This window comes from Cetorhinus maximus, chromosome 3 (assembly GCF_964194155.1).
Source record: "Cetorhinus maximus chromosome 3, sCetMax3.hap1.1, whole genome shotgun sequence".
Lineage (NCBI taxonomy): Eukaryota > Metazoa > Chordata > Chondrichthyes > Lamniformes > Cetorhinidae > Cetorhinus > Cetorhinus maximus.
The window spans coordinates 187,069,833-187,089,207 of NC_135881.1; the positions used below are offsets into that span (position 1 = coordinate 187,069,833).

Genomic DNA, 19,375 nt, shown 5'->3' on the forward strand with positions numbered 1-19,375 from the left:
GCCCTAGTACAACACAACAGTATCAGAACTCCCCAAAGTGCTACATAAGCAGTGAAAATCTTCTGAAGTGTCGTAAGGAAATATGGCAGCCACTGTGTGCAGAGCAAGGTCCCACAAACAACAATGAGATGACGACCAAGTGTTTTAGGGATGTTGATTGAGGGTTAAATATTTTCTAGGACATTAGGGAGAACTCATGTGTTCTTCTTCAAATAGTGGCATTGGATCTTTTACATCTACCTAAGGGGGCAGACAATACCTTGATTTGACACTGCATCTGAAAGATGGCACCTTTGGCTGCTCAGTACATGCTCAGGGATTGTTGGGAGGAAGATTTAACTTCCACGAGTGAGTGGATTTGGGAGCAGGTGTGGGGGGGGTGGGTTGGTGAGGGGAGGGTTGGGGGAAGTGGCGGTGGTTGATTAAAAGTGTTGATTTCAATAGTGCCCCAGAGAGCTGGGTCTAACACACCAACTTCTGTAATTAGCTGCAGTAAGCTCACCCACATGCGAGAAACCCCCTCGAAATGGTGGGTTGGCAATGTCAGCATGTTAATAGCTCATTACGTCCATCCTAAATGGGGTTTTGGGATTTAACTATTGTAGTAACTAGGTGTATTCTCCCTCCCTCCTGTCAATCACTCATCATGTGATGCGATTACGGGGGCTTGGACCAATAATCTTATTGCGCAGGTAATCCTGGGGGGGCGGGGCTTCTGACTGAGAGATCGCGTCTATTGTGCACACACCTCTACATGTCTCCTAAATAAAATGTAGCCCTTTCTTCACTAAACCTGCTGCTCCATCGAGTTATTACATTTGACGATGAGGATAAAACCTACTTCTGCTGTGTACTTCTCCCTGGTTGACGTGAGCAATATGAATAATATTTACCAGTCATGCCACTGTTTGGAAGAATCAATTCATATGGTGTTAACATTGAAGATTGGAGTCAGTACGTCAAGTGACTTTGGTTCTATTGCACTGTGAACTAGATTACTGCTGAAAGAAAACATAAAGCTATCCTGCTGAGTGCATGTGGAAGCAAAACGCATAACCTGATTCGAAACATGATTGCCCCGAAAGCGCCCATTTCTACATCATACAGTGAGTTAGTGGAACTCGGGAAATCGCACTTTCAACCCAAACTGTCTGTGATCATGTAGGGCTTCAAGTTTAATTCAAGAGCTCGTGCCCCGGGAGAGTCCATTGCTACCTTTGTGGCAAATCTGAAACAGTTAACTGAATACTGCGAGTTTGGGGGTGCCTTGAATGATGTGGTGCGGGACAGGCTTGTATGCGGAGTGAAGGACGACGCCATACAGCGCCGCTTGCTAGCCGAATCCGATATCGATTTCAAGTGTCCCCTGGAACTTTCTCTTGCTATGGAACGTGCCGCGAAAGACTCACAGGCTTTGCAGCATGTGGATAATGGCGCCGTACTCCATGTTGGTCAGGAACCTGCTGCTGAGTGTGGCACGAAAAACAGAACAACATGTTTTAAACACGATTCTATGCCTACTATATGAAGACTTAGCATAATTGTAACATGTCAGCTAATAAGATACACATTTGCTACAGATGTGGAGGAAATCGTGGAGCAGACATTAGTAGATTGAAAGAGGCAGAATGCAATTATTGCCACAGGAAAGGACACCTGGTTAGGCAGTGCAGAACAAAGGACAGGCAAACAGCAAAACAACAAATTAATCTGATTGAGCTAATCTGCTTGATTAACAAGAGGGGGACAGGTTATCGGGGGTAGGCAGGAATGTGGGTTTGAGGTGACATTCAGATCAGCCATGATCGTACTGAATGGCGGAGCAGTCTCGAGGGGCCGAGTGGCCTACTCCTGCTCCTAATTCGTATGTTCGTATGTATGTTCATATGTAGCTAACTGACGCAGCAAAGGCTGATGCTGCTACTACTGATGTATACTCTGTGTCACGTGACTGCTGTTTAACCTGAGCCCATTACAGTGACAGTGCAAGTGAATGACAAGCAACTACAGATGAAGATGGATACCGGTTCAACTGCTGTTGTTGGGGAGCACACATTCAAGTACCTCAGTGACGGGAGTCAGCCATTGACATTGGAGCAGACATCCCGCCAAGCTGAGGACTTACACTGGAGAATCCATTCATGTCAAAGGCATTGCTACTGACCCAGTCTGCTACAGACAACAAACAGCCCAACTGCCTGTGGTAATCGTAAAGGGAGAGGGGCCCAGTCTTTTTGGTCGAGGTTGGCTGCAGAAAATAAAGCTTGACTGGTCAGAACATTCCGTTTGAAGTCTGACAGAATTCTAGAGATCTTGAAGAAATATGACACTGTTTTTCAAGATGAATTGGGAAAACTGAAGGGCATGCAAGCTAAAGTGCACGTCAATCCCCAGGCAACACCACATTTCTTCAAGGCCAGACCAATGCCTGACTCACTAAAAGAAAAAGTGGAAGAAGAGTTGTGCAGATTGGAAAACCTGGGAATAATTCAGCTTGTCCAATTTTCTGAGTGGGCCGCATCCATAGTCCTAGTTGTCAAGCCAGGCCAGACTATATGGGCAGGATTTTCCCGTCGGCGAGCGGGGGGTGGATGGAACTCCCGATGTCACCGCGCCCCATTTAAATTTTCAGGTAGGCAGGGGCGCAGCAAAATCAGCTGTGCGCCCGCCGACCTGTCAATGACCATTGACAGAGTCATTGAAGTAATTAATGGACCTGCCTGTCCAACCTTAAGGTTGGCGGGCAGGCCAGGAGCCCTGGTGGGCTTCAGAAAAAGCATGAAACCTCATCCTCGGGCGGGATGAGGTTTCATGTAGGTTTTTTAAAATTTAATTAAAATTAAATCAGTGCCACATGAGGGGACATGTCAGGGTTTTTTTTTCTATTTTTAATATTTTTTATTGTAGAGCCAATCTCCCTGAGGCAGCACTTAGCCTCATGGAGATGAATGCGCCCTTTTGTGCACACTCTTGGGTTTAGGGACTCCCCCCTGCCCGCACAGGGAACGCATAGCGATTCTGTGTGGACGTCACGCTGGGTGGGCCTTAATTGGTCCGCCAATGCCAAATTGGGGGCACCGATTGGGGGCACCGATCGGAGGCGCACCTCTTGCGCGCCCGCACTTCAACTTACCCCGAAGGGGGTAAAATCCTGCCCTATGTATATGTGGTGACTACAAACTGACAGTCAACAAAGCAGCAAAGTTAGACAAATGCCCCATTCCTAGAATCGATGTCTTGTAAGCCAAGTTAGCAGGAGGCAAATCATATCCAAAACTAGACATGAGTCATGCCTATCAACAATTGGAATTGGATAGCATGTCAAGAGAATAGGTGACAATTAATACCCATAAAGGCCTCTACCCAGTACACCCAATTACCTTTTGGAGTTTCATCAGCATACACTATTTTTCAGCAAACCATGGAGGGTCTCCTGCAGGGATTTCTTTGTGTGATCGTATACTCGGATGACGTTCTCACCACTGGACTGACCAAAGATGAACATTTAGCCAAACGTGAGGAAGTGCTGAGAAGATTTATGGAAGCAGATGTGCATTTGAAGTGAGAAAGACTCACATTTCAAACATCGGAGGTAAAGGCAAGGTCCAATAAGATTGCACCAATGCAACCACCAGGAAGCCACATGCTAAACCCACTTCCAATCTCCACCCCCTTCCTTCAACACAAAGCAACCAAACATTCTTTTCACAACCACTCATTGCTGGGCATTCATTCTTGTCTTACCATTCCTCCAATGAGAAAGCCTCTTGCCATGCAGCAGACAAAAACAGGCAAGCTGGGAAATTGCTGTAAACAAATAGCATTTATGTGGTTTAACACTTACCAACCTAAAGTTGTGTAACACACCCATGTGCATAGTTTTATGCAAATGCAAATCTTGCTTCATCTTCCCAGAGTGGTGCAACCCTTGTGACTTCAGCAGAGGTACAGACAGGCTCCTCAAATTCCTGTTCTGACTGCTGAGATGCTCTTAGCTGATATCCTGTGGGTTTTGGAGCCTTTGAGGGCACTGACCACTGACTGCTCCACCTGCGCCTGGCCAGGGGCATACTCCCCCGTCGGGACACGAGGCAGCAAGTGGGAATTGACTGAAGGGGTCATAGGAACATATGAAATAGGAACAGGAGTAGACCATTCGGCCCCTCGAGCCTGCTCTGCCATTCAATAAGATCATGGCTGATTTTCTTGTGTTTCGACTTTCACATTCCCATCTAACCCCATTGACCTTTGATTCCTTTGCCTAACAAGAACCTATCTATCTTTGCATTAAAAATATTCCATGACCCCGCCTCCACCACCTTCGGAGGCAGAAAATTCCAAAGTCACACAAACCTCTGAGAGAAAAAAATTCTCCTCATCTCTGTCCTAAAAGGGTGACCTTTAGTTCTGGACTCACCCACAAGAGGAAACATCCTTTGGACGTCCACCTTGTCAAGGCCATTCAGGATCTTGTATACTTCAATCAAATCACCCCTCACTCTTCTAAACCCCAGTGGAAACAAGCCCAGTTTGTCCAACCTTTCCTCATAAGACAACCCACTCACTCCAGGTATCAATCTAGTAAACCTCCTCTGAACCGCCTCCAATGCATTTACATCCTTCCTTAAATAAGGAGACCAAAACTGCACACAGTATTCGAGGTGCGGTCTCACCAATGCCCTGTATAACTGAAGCATAACATCCTTACTTTTATGTTCAATCCCTCTTATAATAAAGGACAGCATTCCATTAGCCTTCTTAATTACTTACTGTACCTACGTGCTAACTTTTTGTGACTTATGTACTAGAACACCTAGATCCCCCGTCACCTCAGAATTATGCAGCTATTTTCCATTTAAGTAATACTCTGCTTTTTTGTTCTTCCTGCCAAAGTGAGCAACATCACATTTTCCCACATTAAACTCCATTGTCAGATCTTTGCTCATTCACTCAACCTATCTATATCCATCTGCAACCTCCACATGTCCTCTTCACAACATACTTTCCTACCTATCTTTGTGTCATCTGCAAATTTAGCTACCATGTCTTCACTCCCCTCATCTAAGTCATTGACGTAAATCATAAAAAGTTGAGGCCCCAGTACAGACCCCTGTGGGACTCCACTCGTCACATTCTGCCAATCAAAAAAAGACCCATTTAAGCAAACTCTCTGCTTTCTTCCAGCTAGCCAATCTTCTATCCATGCTAATATGTTACCCACTACACCATGCGCTTTTATTTTCCGTAATAATCTTTGATGTGGCACCTTATCAAATGCCTTCTGGAAATCCAAGTACAGTACATCTACAGGCTCCCCTTTATCCACTGCGCATGTTACTCCTTCAATAAGCTTCAATAAATTGGTTAAACATAATTTTCCTTTCACAAAACCATGCTGACTCTTCCCTATTGCCTTGAGCTCTTCTAAGTGCCCAGTTATAACCTCCTTAATGATTGATTCTACTAACTTCCCCACGACAGATGTCAAGCTAACTGGCCTATAGTTTCCTGTTTTCTGCCTCCCTTTCTTCTTGAATAGAGGGGTTATATTTGCTACTTTCCAATCTGATGGAACTTTTCCAGAATCTAGAGAATTTTGGAATATTAACACCAGCGCAACAACTACCTCATTAGCCACCTCTTTTAAGGCCCTAGGATGTAGTCCATTGGGACCCGGAGATTTGCCAGCCCACAGCTCCATCAATTTGCTCAGTACCTTTTCCCTAGAGATTTCAATTTCACCAAGTTCCTTTCTCCCGTTCATTTCCTGATTTGCAGCTATTACTGGAATGGGTGGGCCAAAAGGTGAGGAGCTGAAGTACTTCTGAGCGGAGATTGCAATTCCACCTCTCTTTCACTATCATCTGTTTCGTGGCCCCAATCCCCTCCCCTGCACTTTCCAGCTAACAGTGTGCTGGAGAACACTTTACTGCCATCGTGAATGCCTGTGATATATGCCACTCAAGTTTGAGACAAACACCTTCAGTCTATCTTCAAATGACACAGCATAAATCAAAAGCCTTCTAGCACATCGCACATTCTTTGCTGTTGCTCCCATAGTATCCCCTTTGTTGAGAGCTCTAAAGGTTCAGCATCTTCATCTGACTGAGCAGAGCTTGCAAAGTCCTTCGTCCTCCACTGCTGTCCCAGTCTCCACCATCCACTTGTGATGTGTGAGACACCAGGTGAAAAGTCAACTATCTTGCTTACCAAGCTAACGAAGGGAGATTATTTAAGCTGTTGCATGGCCTACATGAGCCCTGTGATGGTGTATCCTCGGGGGGGGTATGACTTCCCCTGAGGAGTCATCACTCTCCTCCTGGACAACCTCCTGTGGGATATTTGATGAAAGACATGAATTAGAACTGTCAGGGTAAGAATGTTTTAAATGATCATTCTGCACATGATCATAGTTCACTGGCGGCAGACATCAAGGTGTTCTATGCTCTTTTCCCTCGTGAGGAGAGAAAGCAGAGACTTATGATTGGGAGTAATGGAATGTGTTGAATGGCTAGATGGACGATGTTTTCTGAGTGTGACTATGAAGAAAAGGTGTGATTTTGCATTACAATGAAGGTGATTGTCAGTGGTGGAGCGGTGGGTAAGTTGGTGTGAGGAGTGAGATGCTTGAGAAGACAGAGTAAAGGGATTGGTGTAATGCACACAGTAGGGTGTAGTTGAACGTGCCACTGTTCTCACCATTCCTGACCTGGTTAGGTCATTAAATCGCTTTTGGCACTGATCCAGGAGGATGGTCCTGGTCCTTCTGCTCACCTCCAGCCACGCCTTCTTCTTCCTGTTGATAGGGAAGATTATCACTCTGTTCACCTTTACAGACTGCAGCATTAGATCCAGGGAGGCATCAGTGAAGGGAGGCACAGATATGGCACTTTGGGACTCCATTATGACACTTACTCTTGTTTCCCCACCTCCACAATCTCATCTTTGCATTGCCCCTTTAAATAGGAAAGCTGGAATCGATACAAGCCGGTCGTCACCATGCCACTCACGCTAATTGGTAAGCATGAAAGTCAGATGTGAATAAAATGACTGGGTTAAAAAGTCACTGACCGCCACACTGCACTTACTACTGGGTTCTGATAGGCTGGTATGGAAGATGGAAACATCAGTGTGGTGTGGCTTTTTGCAAGGCAGGGGCGAGGGCAGAGTTATGGGGAACTAGATTATGCATGGACTATATGAGATGTGAAAGCCAAAAGTGAACAGCTGATCCCTTCACACTGGCATTTGCCATCTTGAAATAAAAAATCAACCAAAATAATATGTCTAGATACCAGAGGAGCGCAATAAACATTTTTTTGCATTCAACCAACCTCTTCAAGCATGCATTGCTTAAGTGTAATATTAAAATTATCTAAACTAAAAGCTGTCTTTTCACTGGCTGTGTTTTTTCTATTTGATTTTCCTTCATCTCCGCATTGGCACCTCCTCAAGGCTTTTTCCTGCACTGGGAAAATTATGAGGTTTATGGTTAGGAGCAGGTAATGGGTCAAACGGCCTTATTGCTTCTCCCTCTCCCAAGGAGTGTTCTTTAATGTTCATTGTAAATTAAATGGTTAGGATTCTCAGCAGTCTGATCATTGTAATTTAATTTGTAACATCCAAAATCCAGATTTTCCAAATAAACCATAGGGAGCCTTTGGAGGAGGTTTTTGAATTACACCCTGGGTGGGCCCATCAAATAAAATATTGAATTTTTTTGTGTTTAATTTAAAACTACACATCCTGTTATTGGTCTATTATGTAAAAACAATGGGAACACGAGAAGACTTCTAAAAACTAATTAAAGTCTGAAGCACAGAAAAAGGCCACTCAGCCCATTGCGACTCTCCGGCTTTTTGCTGAATGATTCCAAAACTAACCCATATCGTCCTCTGCTTCAAATATTTATCCAATTTTCCTTAAAAAATGCAATGTTCTCTGCCTCAATCACTGCCAGTGACAAGGTATTCCATGTTCCAACAAATTAGAATTTTCTCCAAACCTCCTCTTCTCACGTTGACAATTTTCAGATGGTGACCCCTTGTCACTCACTCCTCAACCAGAGTCAAGGTTATTGTATTTGAACTCAGGGTCATTGGATAAGTTGCTATCTTATAGCTTGTGGTAAGCAATCCCTCAAATTCCAACAGCACAAGCAATTAGCTAACAAAATGTGCATTTCTTGGAGAAACAAATGTGCCAGGGTTAAGCATCAGCTTTTATTCTGCCTCCCAAGTCATGGGTTCAAGCCCCAATGCAGAAACTTGAACAAGTAGTCCAGTATGCCCAGGCTCTATCAATACTAAAGGAGTGCCACACTGTTGGAGGTGCCCCCTTTCAGATGAAATTTTAAATTGTTATCCCTCTCAGATGGGCATAAAAAATCTCATGGCACTATTCGAAGAAGAGCAGGGGAGTCGCCCCAATGTCCAGACCAATATTTATCCCATAATTAACATGAATTAAAAAAAACACATTAGCTGGTAATTTATCTAACTTCTGTTTGTGGGACCTTGGGCACAAATCGGCTGCTGTGGGCAGAATTTTATGGAACTCCAGGCGGTGGGAATGGAGATGGGATGCTGGGCGTGAAATAGCAGGAAACCAAGACAGAATGGCTCCCTGATGTAGTCCTGCTGCCAAGGGCATTTGCCAGCGGTGAGTTGTGAGGCAGTTCGACTGCCCATTCCAAGGAGGCGGGCAGCTGATTTGCAAGCTTGAGGCCCTGTTAAAGGCCATTTTATGGAGCCACTGGAATTTGGCTGATGGTGGCACAGCACCCCGCCAGAAGGGAAGGTTGCCTGCTTCATGGAAATGGCCACCTAGAGGGGGCCATCATTACTGGGGGCTCCAAATGGCCCAAATAGGGGGGGCTTCAGACAGGGAGAGCAGTCACTGTGACCCCAACAATCTTCCCCCAGAGGAGTTTCCCCTTCAACTGTCAGCCCCTGAACTTCTGATTTTAAATCAACTTTCTTGGAGGTGCCCCAAAATTACCATGCCTCAGCAGTGCCCGTCTCCCCTGTGCAGTACTCCGTCAGAGCTTCTGGCACTTGGGTTTTGTCATTAGCTTTGGGAGCCCATCCTCCATCCTTAACAGAATGGCGAGCCCACAGGGAGCCAGTTAGGAGGCCACCAGTGGCAAAATCACCGAGCTGATCCCGGTGCCAAATGGGGCCTTGGGCCCAACTTTTCACCCTGACGCTGGGGTCCCAAAGCCAGTGGTAAAATTTAACCCCGCATTTCTTTATGTTACAACAGCGACTACACTTCAAAAATGCTTAATTGGGTATGATGTGTTTTGAGATGACCTGAGGCCATTTTCTTTTAGGTGACTGTCCTTCTGATTCAAGGTCAACTGCAGGAATCTAATTCCTCAGTATCCACCTTTCCACCCTTTATCCATCTTCAGATATCCTGTCACGGACAGCCCATAATAGTGATGACCTGAACAGTTAATATAATATTACTCAGTTAAGTGCTTAAGAATAACACATTGGAGCCTCAATAAATAAAGTTTTATTACACGTGTCACGTGATTTCATGTGTTTATTTAAGCTACAAACATTCACCCACATCCATTGCTCAATAATCAACTAAAATAATTTGGAGAATTGTAACAAAGTGAAGCATGGAAGCAGGAAGAGCAATCTGGCCAATCAAACCACTTTCTTCCATTGTTCTCAAGTCCCAATAGTCAGTGACAGTTTTTAAGTTGGAGTAAATTAAATCTTGTGGATGAGCATTGTGGGTACACCGCTGCCTTTGGAATGGGAAGAAATGTGCAAATCATCGAGTTAGGAGTGGCTGTAAGTCACTGCTAGAAAGGCAAGGCAACAATACTTGTAATATGGAGACTAATGGTAAACGATAGGGCAATTAATTCTAAGAATCGCTACACTTGAGTTCTTCAGTATTCTGTTTTACCAAAATCTCCTAACATTCCCAGCCTCCCAAAATCTATATCATCATCTTCTCTTGCCCAATATACCCAATGCTACTCAACACTCGAGCCAGCTCCCAGGGTCTCTTAATTTCTTTCCCAAGGCCGGGTCTCTCTCTTGATCTGTGACCCTTTGTTTCTCTCTTAATCTGTGACTCAACACTTCTCTCTTTTTTGATCTCTCTGCTTTTCTCTTCTTTGTTTGGTTTGTTTCTCTGTTTACCCATCCCTGTCAAAGATCTCCAATCCTTCTAATTCCACCTCTATTTCAGCAGAAACTTTTGCAAAGCTTAACTTTCAACTTCTCTTTTTAAAAACAGAACTTCAAATGCCAGAATAAGGCCCAAATTTGACTTGGATGTTGGATATTTTAATGAATCCATTGACTTACACTTAAGGGCATAGTAGTGGTTTGTTACTGGACTAATTATCCAGAGAATGTGAAGCCAAATTCCAATGTCCATTTGTGAATGAGAATTCATTTTTTAAAAAGTCTGGAAAGAATATCAGTGGAAGTAACCATGAAGCTATTGGGTTGTCCTAAAAATCCAACCGGCCCACCTTTGGGGAACAAAACCTTTGGTCCTTACCTGGTCTGGCCTATGTGACTGCAGTCCAACAACAAGATGGTTGACTTTTAACTGCCCTCTGAAGTGATCTAGTAAGCCACTCAGTTGTATCAAACTGCTTTGGGCAACCAGGAATGGGCAATTAATGCTGACCTTGCCAACAACATCCCAAGAATTAATTAAAAAAAATATAAGAACACATTATTTTAAAAGGGGCCATGACCTCATGAAAGTGTAACTGAATCTAAGGGAAGCAACACACATTGGGAGAAAACCTACAAAACCAGATTGCCCAGAAACCAGATCATGAGGAAAATTCATTAATCTAGTGAAGTTTTGTGAGCTTTGAGTTCATTTTGTAAAAAAACTTTCAACAGATAAAAACAATTCCCAATATATTCTGCAAAGTTTCACTGTGTCTAAGTTGTCATCGGTGAAAAAATGAACTTGTATTTACAAAGTGCATTTCACTACCTCAGGATGTTGAAAGCACTTTACAACCAGTCTGCAGTGTAGTCACTTGTAGGAAAGTGTCTCGCACTGTTTCGTTCGGTGGGCACACACCGGAGTCGGCTGCATGCCCGCCGATATGTAGACGGCCTATTAAGGCCATTATGGAACTGATTAACGTCATTGTTAATGCTGCCCGTCCAACCTTAAGATTGGCAGGCGGGAGAAAAGGCCAAGTGGCCTTCACATTTTTAGGAAACCTCATCTACGAGCGGGATGAGGTTTCCTAAAGCTTTTATTAATTAAATAAGAGATCTTTCATAAATATAAAAACATGTCCCATCTCATGAGACACAGTCACATGAGGGTACATGTTTAAATAAAATTTTAACCTTTTATTCACTATTTACAATAGTGATTCAATCTCCCCGAGGAAGCTCCGCACATGCACGAAAGAGTGCTGGCTCCGACTCTCTCTCCTCCCGCCACCTGCACAGGTAGCACTGAGTGCTGCAGCTCGCAACTTATGCTGGGTGGGTCTTAATTGGCCTGTCCATGTAAAATGGCAGCAGGGAGCCAATCGCGACTGCACCCGCCGAGCCCGCCCGCCCGCCACCTGATAAATGCAGGCCTGTTAGTCCCCACAAACAGCATTTGTTACCATCAATAATGTTCAGATGATGCTTTTCAGTCATGCTGATCGAGGGATCGATAACAGCCGCACACCAGGAGTACTTCCCCGGCTCTTCTTCAAAATTACACATTAGTTCATTTACATTTCACCCGAGGGGGAAGTCAGGGTCTTGGTTTAACATCTCATCTGAAAGGTGGCAACTCCAACAGTGCAGCTTTCTCTCAGTACTGCACTGGAATATCAACCTTGATTTTTAAGCACAAGTTTTTGGATTGAGACTTGAACCGACAACCTTCTGACTCAGAGGTGAGGGTGTTAACCACTGAACCACAACTGACAATGTTAAGGAAGAAAAGAATGTCTGGCAAATTCACTAAGGATTCTAGCAATGCTTTAGACTTCAAATGAAAACAGACTGCTTGCCATTAAATAAATAATACATTTAATTAAGTCCATGTACAATACTATATAAAAATCGCAGTGAAATCCAATAAAGTAGAACTATTATGAAAGGTCTTTTTTTACAAAAATATCACTACAATATGGTGTTGGCTACTTTTGATAACATATCTGGGAGAATACTGTCAACATAATATGGGGAAAAATCCACACAAAACTGGAATGTAAGAAAAGTATTACAGTAACATATTTCTTCTGACACTAGTGTCAACTCTGAGAAACTATAGAACATGACCATAATTTTGATACAGGGCCATGATGGCCTATAGCACAGAAGTCCCCTGGCAACTATTTGCGATAATACAGTTTTAAGAGGTTGCAGTGGGATTCTGATGTGGGGTTTTATATCCAACGCAGGGTTACCTCGATGAGAATTGTTCCTCTTTAAACGCAATTCAGTTTCTGGAATAGATTGTCCTAAATGTTTGCAGAGATTTGAGCCTTGGCAGATTGATCTTCTGTCACAACAACTTTTCCTGCGCTTTTGTTTCAAAAATAAAAATTTAGAAAAAAATTAATAGCAGCAGAGGTGAAGAGATTGCGGAATCACCCACCAATTTGTCTCGATGATCCTTTGTTTCCAAACACGATTAGGTGTTTTGCAGGGCACTTCAGCAAGGGGGGGTGGGGGGGGCAACAAAACCATCGAGTGTTAGACCAGGGTGTGGTCACTGGATCAGGAACATATTCAAAAATCCAACATCACTTGCTGCTTAAAGGTGTAGTATCACCACAGGGGGAAAAAGAAAGAAAAAGAAATTGCTTGGCAAAACTTCTTGTGGCTGGCTTGCAAACACACCCCAGGATCGCTTAACGGCATCAAATTGTGTGTCATGGTGTCACCCGCAGTAGATATAAGAAAAACAACGCAGATTTTCTCTTGAATAAAAATGACAGTTGCCAAACCCTTCACTACGAAGATGGGAACCTATTGATGACGTCAGCATCGATGACAGAAACCGAAGAGGGTATAACTAAAAAATAAAAACGATTTCTCAATATATGAATAAATTATATTTTTAAAATGATTACTATGTGTTACATTCATCCTTATGGTGTTATTAATACATGCCGACAGACTATTCCATGTGTCAGTTCATAACACAATACACTTCAAATTGTACCTATAGTAATCTTGTTCTGAGAGAGGAAGCCCACATTTAAGTGGCTTGCAGAATGAGCTTAGGACTTCTGATATAGATAGTTTGTCTTGGTAGCTCAGACCAGCAGTACCACAGAGCGAGCGAGTAGAAGTATTTTCAGTCCAGTATAAAATAGGAGTTCCATTCAGCTAATAATAAAACGTAATAAATTTCTGTTTATATTTCTTATGCAGCAGAGTAATGGCAGTGGTGTCTCAAATCTTCTTGGATCTTAAAAGACAAGCTATAAAGTAGGCCTGTGCTTCGTGATGGGCAGTCTTGCGCGTGGTCAAGGAACTGCGCCTCTCACCTCGGTCACACAGACATTGAAGAGAAGATAAGAAAGTGATTATTAACCCTAAAAAGACGTGCACATGTATCAGTTCAAACTGAAAGAGAAAAAAAAACTTATAACTGCGAGAGAACTTGCAACTTGATGGAGCCAACAAGTAAGTTTTGAAGCCAGTTTGTTTCCAACTGCTGCCCTTGCATGCCTCAACGTGTCAGTTCAAAAATGGCCGCCGACACAGTGCAGAAAGCACAGTTGTCATGGCGACGGGCAAAGTCCAGCCCGAAACATGGGACTTCCTTTTTTCTTTTTTGCAGCCGTTACCCACTCCTCATGACTGGTGATAATGGTGGTAGTGATGGTGGTGATGGTGCTCATGGTGGTGATGGTGCTCGTGCCTCTGAATGACGGGCATGACGTAGCCATCACTTGACATAACTGGTGGCAGATCGCGTACAAATTCTTGCTCCAGTGCTGGCGGCGGAGCGTGGGCTGCCTTCAGTGGGGAGTGGTTCTCCTTCATTCGCTGCCTGTACTTTTTATGGCTGTGTAGTTGCTGTTGCTGGAGGTGATGATGGTCGTGTCCTGCGTGGTTGGGCTGGGAATGGTAGTGCAGGCCTTTTCCTGCCTTGTTCCCGCTGCTCGGGCCGGGCGGGGTGGGAGCTTTCCCCGTCCCTTTGGGGGTTTTTCCAGTCGGCTTCTCCTGGCATTTCAGCCGCTGGTGTGTTTCGCCTGACCTGAGCTCACCCACACTTGTTGGAGAGGGCTGGTCCAGGAGGAGCTGGGATCGGCGGTGGTGGTTGCCATGGGCCTCTGATTCCTGGGATCGTGACCTGTTCTGGGAATGAGTGTTTTTCCCATGGTGCTCTTGCCTGGCCTGCAATGGTGGGGACCCTGAAAGCGAAAAAAGGGACAAACCAGTGTCAACAGAATGAGACAAGCAGATTAGCAGACAAAATAACACTTGCAGTAGGGCTGATCATTTTGAGAAGACTAAGAGGAGACCTAATAGAGGTCTTTAAATTATGAAGTGGTTTGATAATTTGAACAAAGGAGCATAAACATAACACTGTTACTAAAAAATTAAATAAAGAATTTAGGAGCAATGTCTTTACCCAGAGAGTGGTGAGAATGCTAAACTCACTACTACATGCATGTGGTTGAAGCAGATAGTACTGTTCCCTTTAAAGAAAGAAAATTCATAGGAAATGAGGGGAGAGATATGGGGGCAGAATGGGAAGAGGTAATTAGAATGGGAGGAAATTTCTACAGTGCATATACATCAGGTTAGCTGGACCGAATGGCTTGTTTCGCTGCTGCAGATTCAAAGTAAAACAGGGAGAATTTTCTCCGCGTTAGGGGGGTGCGTTGTGCGGGACGGGCAGGGGCACGTGCAGAGCCGATCGGCGCCCCCGGCGATCAGCTGGGCGCCGTCATTTTACGCGGGTGGGCTAATTAAGGTCCGCCCAGCATGACACACGCCCAGAAGCGCTGAGCGCTCTCTTTGTGGGCGGTGGGGGGGGGGGGTGTTGCTTGAGTTGGGAGTGCGCTCTTTCGCACATGCGTATGAAAGAGTGCCTTAGGGAGATTAGTTTTAAGTTTAAACAGTCTAATAAAGCGTCGTAAAAATTATCACATATCCCCTCATGTGAAACGCGTGCATTCATTTCAATAAAAATTTTTCTGAAAATTTTAAATCATTCGTGAAACCTCACCCAGCCCGTGGATGAGGTTCCATGAAAAATGTGAAGGCCGCCTGGGCTCTTCGCCTGCCCGCCAACCTTTTGGGCGGGCAGCTCAGCTGATTGCCTCAATTGCTCTTTAACAGGCCTTAACAGGCCTTTGAAAATCTAAATGACGCACGGTGACGTTGGGACGCACGCCCGACGTCACCCCGCGTCATTTTATGCCTCGGCGAGCGGGCCCTGCCCCCGCTCGCCGAGCTGAAGATTCAGCCCATAATTCCATGTAACACGATAGCTTTAACGTAGCTCACAGCCAACATGAAAATAGGATTTTTTCCATTCACACACGGGTCAAATGTCCTTTCCCTGCATTTCCTCTTGCGCTGAGAAAAGATGGAAACAGTGACTACAGCCCCATTGCAGGAATTCTTTTTGCGTTGATCAGCATGTGAAGAACAGCCTTTGTGCCAGTCACTCCAAATTACGTGGCCCGCTTTTCCAGGATTCAAGGTCAAGCTTTTAAGTGTTCCCTAGAGTTCTTCTGTTATGCTGTGCCTTGGGGCGGTTAGTTTATCGTCGAGTGTGAATGAAACTTGGCCACCTTCCAGCCCTCTGTGTATTTGCACAGGAGATAAGTTCCTGCATTTGTGTGGATCATGTAGTGCTGGACACAGGCAGCAGTCCAATTTGGCACCGTTGCTTCCCTGCTTTGATCTGTAAAGGAAATCAGTTCTTAACCCTATCAGTGCCAAGATGGGAGCCCACAAAATGCCAAAATGCTGCTAAGTTGTCCGTGAAGGCTGGAATTGTCCCAAACCATCTGCTTTTTCAGCAAACTTCATTAATTCTCCATACTACCAACTTATATTAGTTCCACATGGACAGTTTTAATCAGCTGACCCCTTTTGTTCTCTTAATTGAGGAACTCATTATTTCAGTGTTGTCCATTAGAGATCACTGACTTGCCAACAGATGTTACTATGGCAACACCATTTCAACCACAGGCACTCATTTAATAAAAAAATGGCCTTACACACAACACAGGTAAATGTACCAAACATGTGGGTATTTATGCAACAATGAGTAACCAAGGAAGTTAAGCAGCAACAACTGTTAAAAAAAACTAGCACCCTCTGCTTTTCAACTTTCCCATTTTACCAACAAATGCCCAGAAAGATTAAAGTTCACATGCATATTCCATGCAAATGAGTATTGGGATCACATGACCAACAGTGCCTATTACCCACTTTCTATTTACTATTCAGAAATGCAATTAGCCACATCTGAATTTCCAATTCTCCATATGTGGGCTGTACTGGATGACACTGGACCATTTGAAAGTTGTTTAGTTGTCTACAACTTTAACTGGTAGGTATGGATTTGGCCTGCAAAGTTATTTTTTTCATTAACCACAGGAGTGTTTACAAAAGCTGCAAAAATGGATAATACAAAATTATTCTTTCAACTTCGAGATGGGAACTTCGAGGCTACACTGATGGGATAATAGTTACCTTTCCAGGCCCTACATGATGAGACGTTAGGTGTCTTTAAACCAATTCCCAGTGGAGGCAGGAGGTGGGGGTGAGGACAGAGATGGTAGGGGAAGGCAGTTTGTATCTATACCACCCATTATTTGAAAACTCATTCAAGAGCCACACGACCATGTGAAAATAGAAGAAAATAGATGCTTTTCCAGGGATCAGGCTCGTTCTCAACAGTTATCTTGTACTACACTTGACCTACAGAGGTTTGACATAAGTGACAGCTGCAAAAAATGACGTAGTTTAGGTACCTCTGTCCAATTAGGAGAAAAAGAAATGCTCATGTAGACATAAAGTCAAGAACAATCTGGGTGGCAGCATATTTCGCTGGGGAGTGGACGTCATCTATTTATTTGGAGTTTTCATTTCAGTCCGAAGATGGGGATGGATAATGATTAAGTGGGGCTTGAATGAGAGAGGGGCCCCATGAACAATGACCTGATAGCTTGCTGTGGTCATTAACAAGTCTCTGGGCTTTATAGGTCCCTCATTTATAACCGCATGGCTTCATCACAATAGAGGGTGTAACTTTCCTTCTTACTGCTTTATTCAGTTGGCAAATTGAGCTTGTTCTTGACACTGAACACAAAAGTAAGGACGTTATGCTAATTCTTTATAAAACACTGGTTAGGCCTCAGCTGGAGTAGTGTGTCCAATTCTGGACACTACACTTCAGGAAGGATGGCAAAGCCTTAAGATAGGGTGGAGAGGAGATGTACTAGAATAGTAGGAGGGATGAGGGACTTTGGTGAAGAGGCCACAAAAGCTAGGGTCCTTACAGTGGAGAAAGTTAAGGGCAGATTTAATAGAGGTGTTCAAAATTATGAGGAGTTTTTGATAAGAGTAGATAGAGAGAAACTGTTTCCACTATCTAGAGGGTTAGTAATTAGAGAAAACAGATTTAAGGTGATTAGCAAACAAATTACAGGGAGAGGGGGAGAAATATTTTTAAGCAGTGAGTTGTTACAATTTGGAATATACTTTTCCAATCGAACTAAAGTAGTGGCCATTTTATTCCTATACCTGGTCCAAATTTGGATGTGTAGTTCTCTATCCCAGCCAAGTCCAAGTAATGGTTTCTTCTCTCTGTGTTTTCATCTACACAGTAATGCTCACGAATATTTGAATGCTGCTGGTCACTGTTGTATCTTCTGCAAGAAAACAGAACACAATTAAGATTCTTTTTGAGCTTTCCACTTTTGACTCAATCCCAACATATTAACAGCTCTTGGTGTGAGCTCAACAGGCTGGGCCCCTTTTGGGTCGAACCCAGGGTCAATTTACTCAACCCAAGGTCAAATCCTACGTCTGGAGCAAGGTTTGACATCATTCCAAAACACCCCCCTCAATAGTTGCCCCCTTTATTTGGTTGAACTTTGACCCAACAGTTTTCTAGCCCATCTACAGCTCTTGGAAGTGCACCATTGTAAAGGCACCCATAGCCTGGGCACTTTTAATTAACAATAAAAGATCTCCTCAAAATATACAGTAAATGGAAAATGAAAGAAACTGGTCCCTTTAAAAACATAAATGGAAATCTGGAATCAGGGATATTTAAAAAAAAAAAGCAGAGTTGCCAACTCCTCCTTGATCTTTACCCAGGAACAGCGGCAGGAGGATAAGTTGCTTAAGCAGGACAAGTGATTTCGAAAGACCCGCTAGAAGCATGCCAAGTAGCTAGCAGCACATGTTGATGGATATGTAGGGTCATTAAAAGTTAAAACTCCAAATGCATGAACTAGCCAACCTATTAGAATCTTCTAAGTCTTAAGTGTTAGAAACTAAAATTAACGAACCTTTACCTTTAGTCTTTAGTAATTACACTAAATTTGGGGTTGATTTTGAAGGATTGGCAAGTGACTAACATGGCTACATTCTTTGAAAAAGAAAACAATTGAGAAAATAGCAGGAAACCATAGTACATCAGGTTTGAAATAAGTTTGAGTACGCGAGCACTGTGAAAATGCACGACATGTGAAAAGGCAGTTAACAGAAATTGAAGAAATGTAGGGTTGAAGGTTTTTTTTTGTTGTTGAAGTGATTATGGCCATGGGGAAAGAGCAGAGGAGTGAGATTAATTGGTTAGCTCTTTCAAAGAGCCAGCACAGGCACAGTAGGCCAAATTGCCTCCTGGGTCAAAATATTCTATGAAATGATGGTCTGGGAAAATACAGCTGACATATACTTGGATTTTCAGGAAACTTTTGAAATTTTGGCAACCGATAATATAAAATATCAAGAAACAAAAGGCTGATGTTGGCCAAGAAACAGACTCAAACTAGGAAATAAAGGGCAGCTATCAATGAGGCTAGAACAAAGACAGAAACTTGCTTTGTATAACCTATATTAATGAATAAGGATACTGCAAGGAAAATCTACAAGTTAGCTTATTATATCAAAATGGGAGGCTGGTCAAATAATGAAAACCAATACAACCCGGTTCAGAAGAATTTAGATAATCAAGTTAATAGCTAGTCCATGAGTCCCAGTGTTAACAAATGTAAGGCAATTAATGAGGACAAGGAACCAGAAGAGGGAGTAAGTATTAAATGGGACAATGGTGTAGTGTGCTGACCCATATTGAGTTGAAGTGTTACAGAGGGTTGACCTATGAAGCCATCGGCTCTGTTTCGTTGTTGCAGCTCACCATTGAGTATGAA

At 43.6% G+C, this 19,375-nt stretch overlaps 1 protein-coding gene across 2 annotated transcripts in view; it reads right to left on the minus strand.

The window, feature by feature from the left end:
- Positions 1-13,052: 13,052 nt before the first annotated feature.
- nkd2b (NKD inhibitor of WNT signaling pathway 2b) overlaps positions 13,053-19,375 on the minus strand; it is a 127,594-nt gene continuing 121,271 nt past the window's right edge. Inside the window, exons 9-10 of one of the 2 annotated variants that reach the window (XM_078539402.1) lie at positions 17,739-17,866; positions 13,053-14,383 (exon numbers count right to left, since the gene is read on the minus strand). In XM_078539402.1, the coding sequence (XP_078395528.1) occupies positions 13,821-14,383; positions 17,739-17,866 (691 nt within the window). In that variant the 3' untranslated portion in view covers positions 13,053-13,820. The remainder of the gene's footprint in view (positions 14,384-17,738; positions 17,867-19,375) is intronic. The other variant, XM_078539403.1, reaches the window with a different exon arrangement.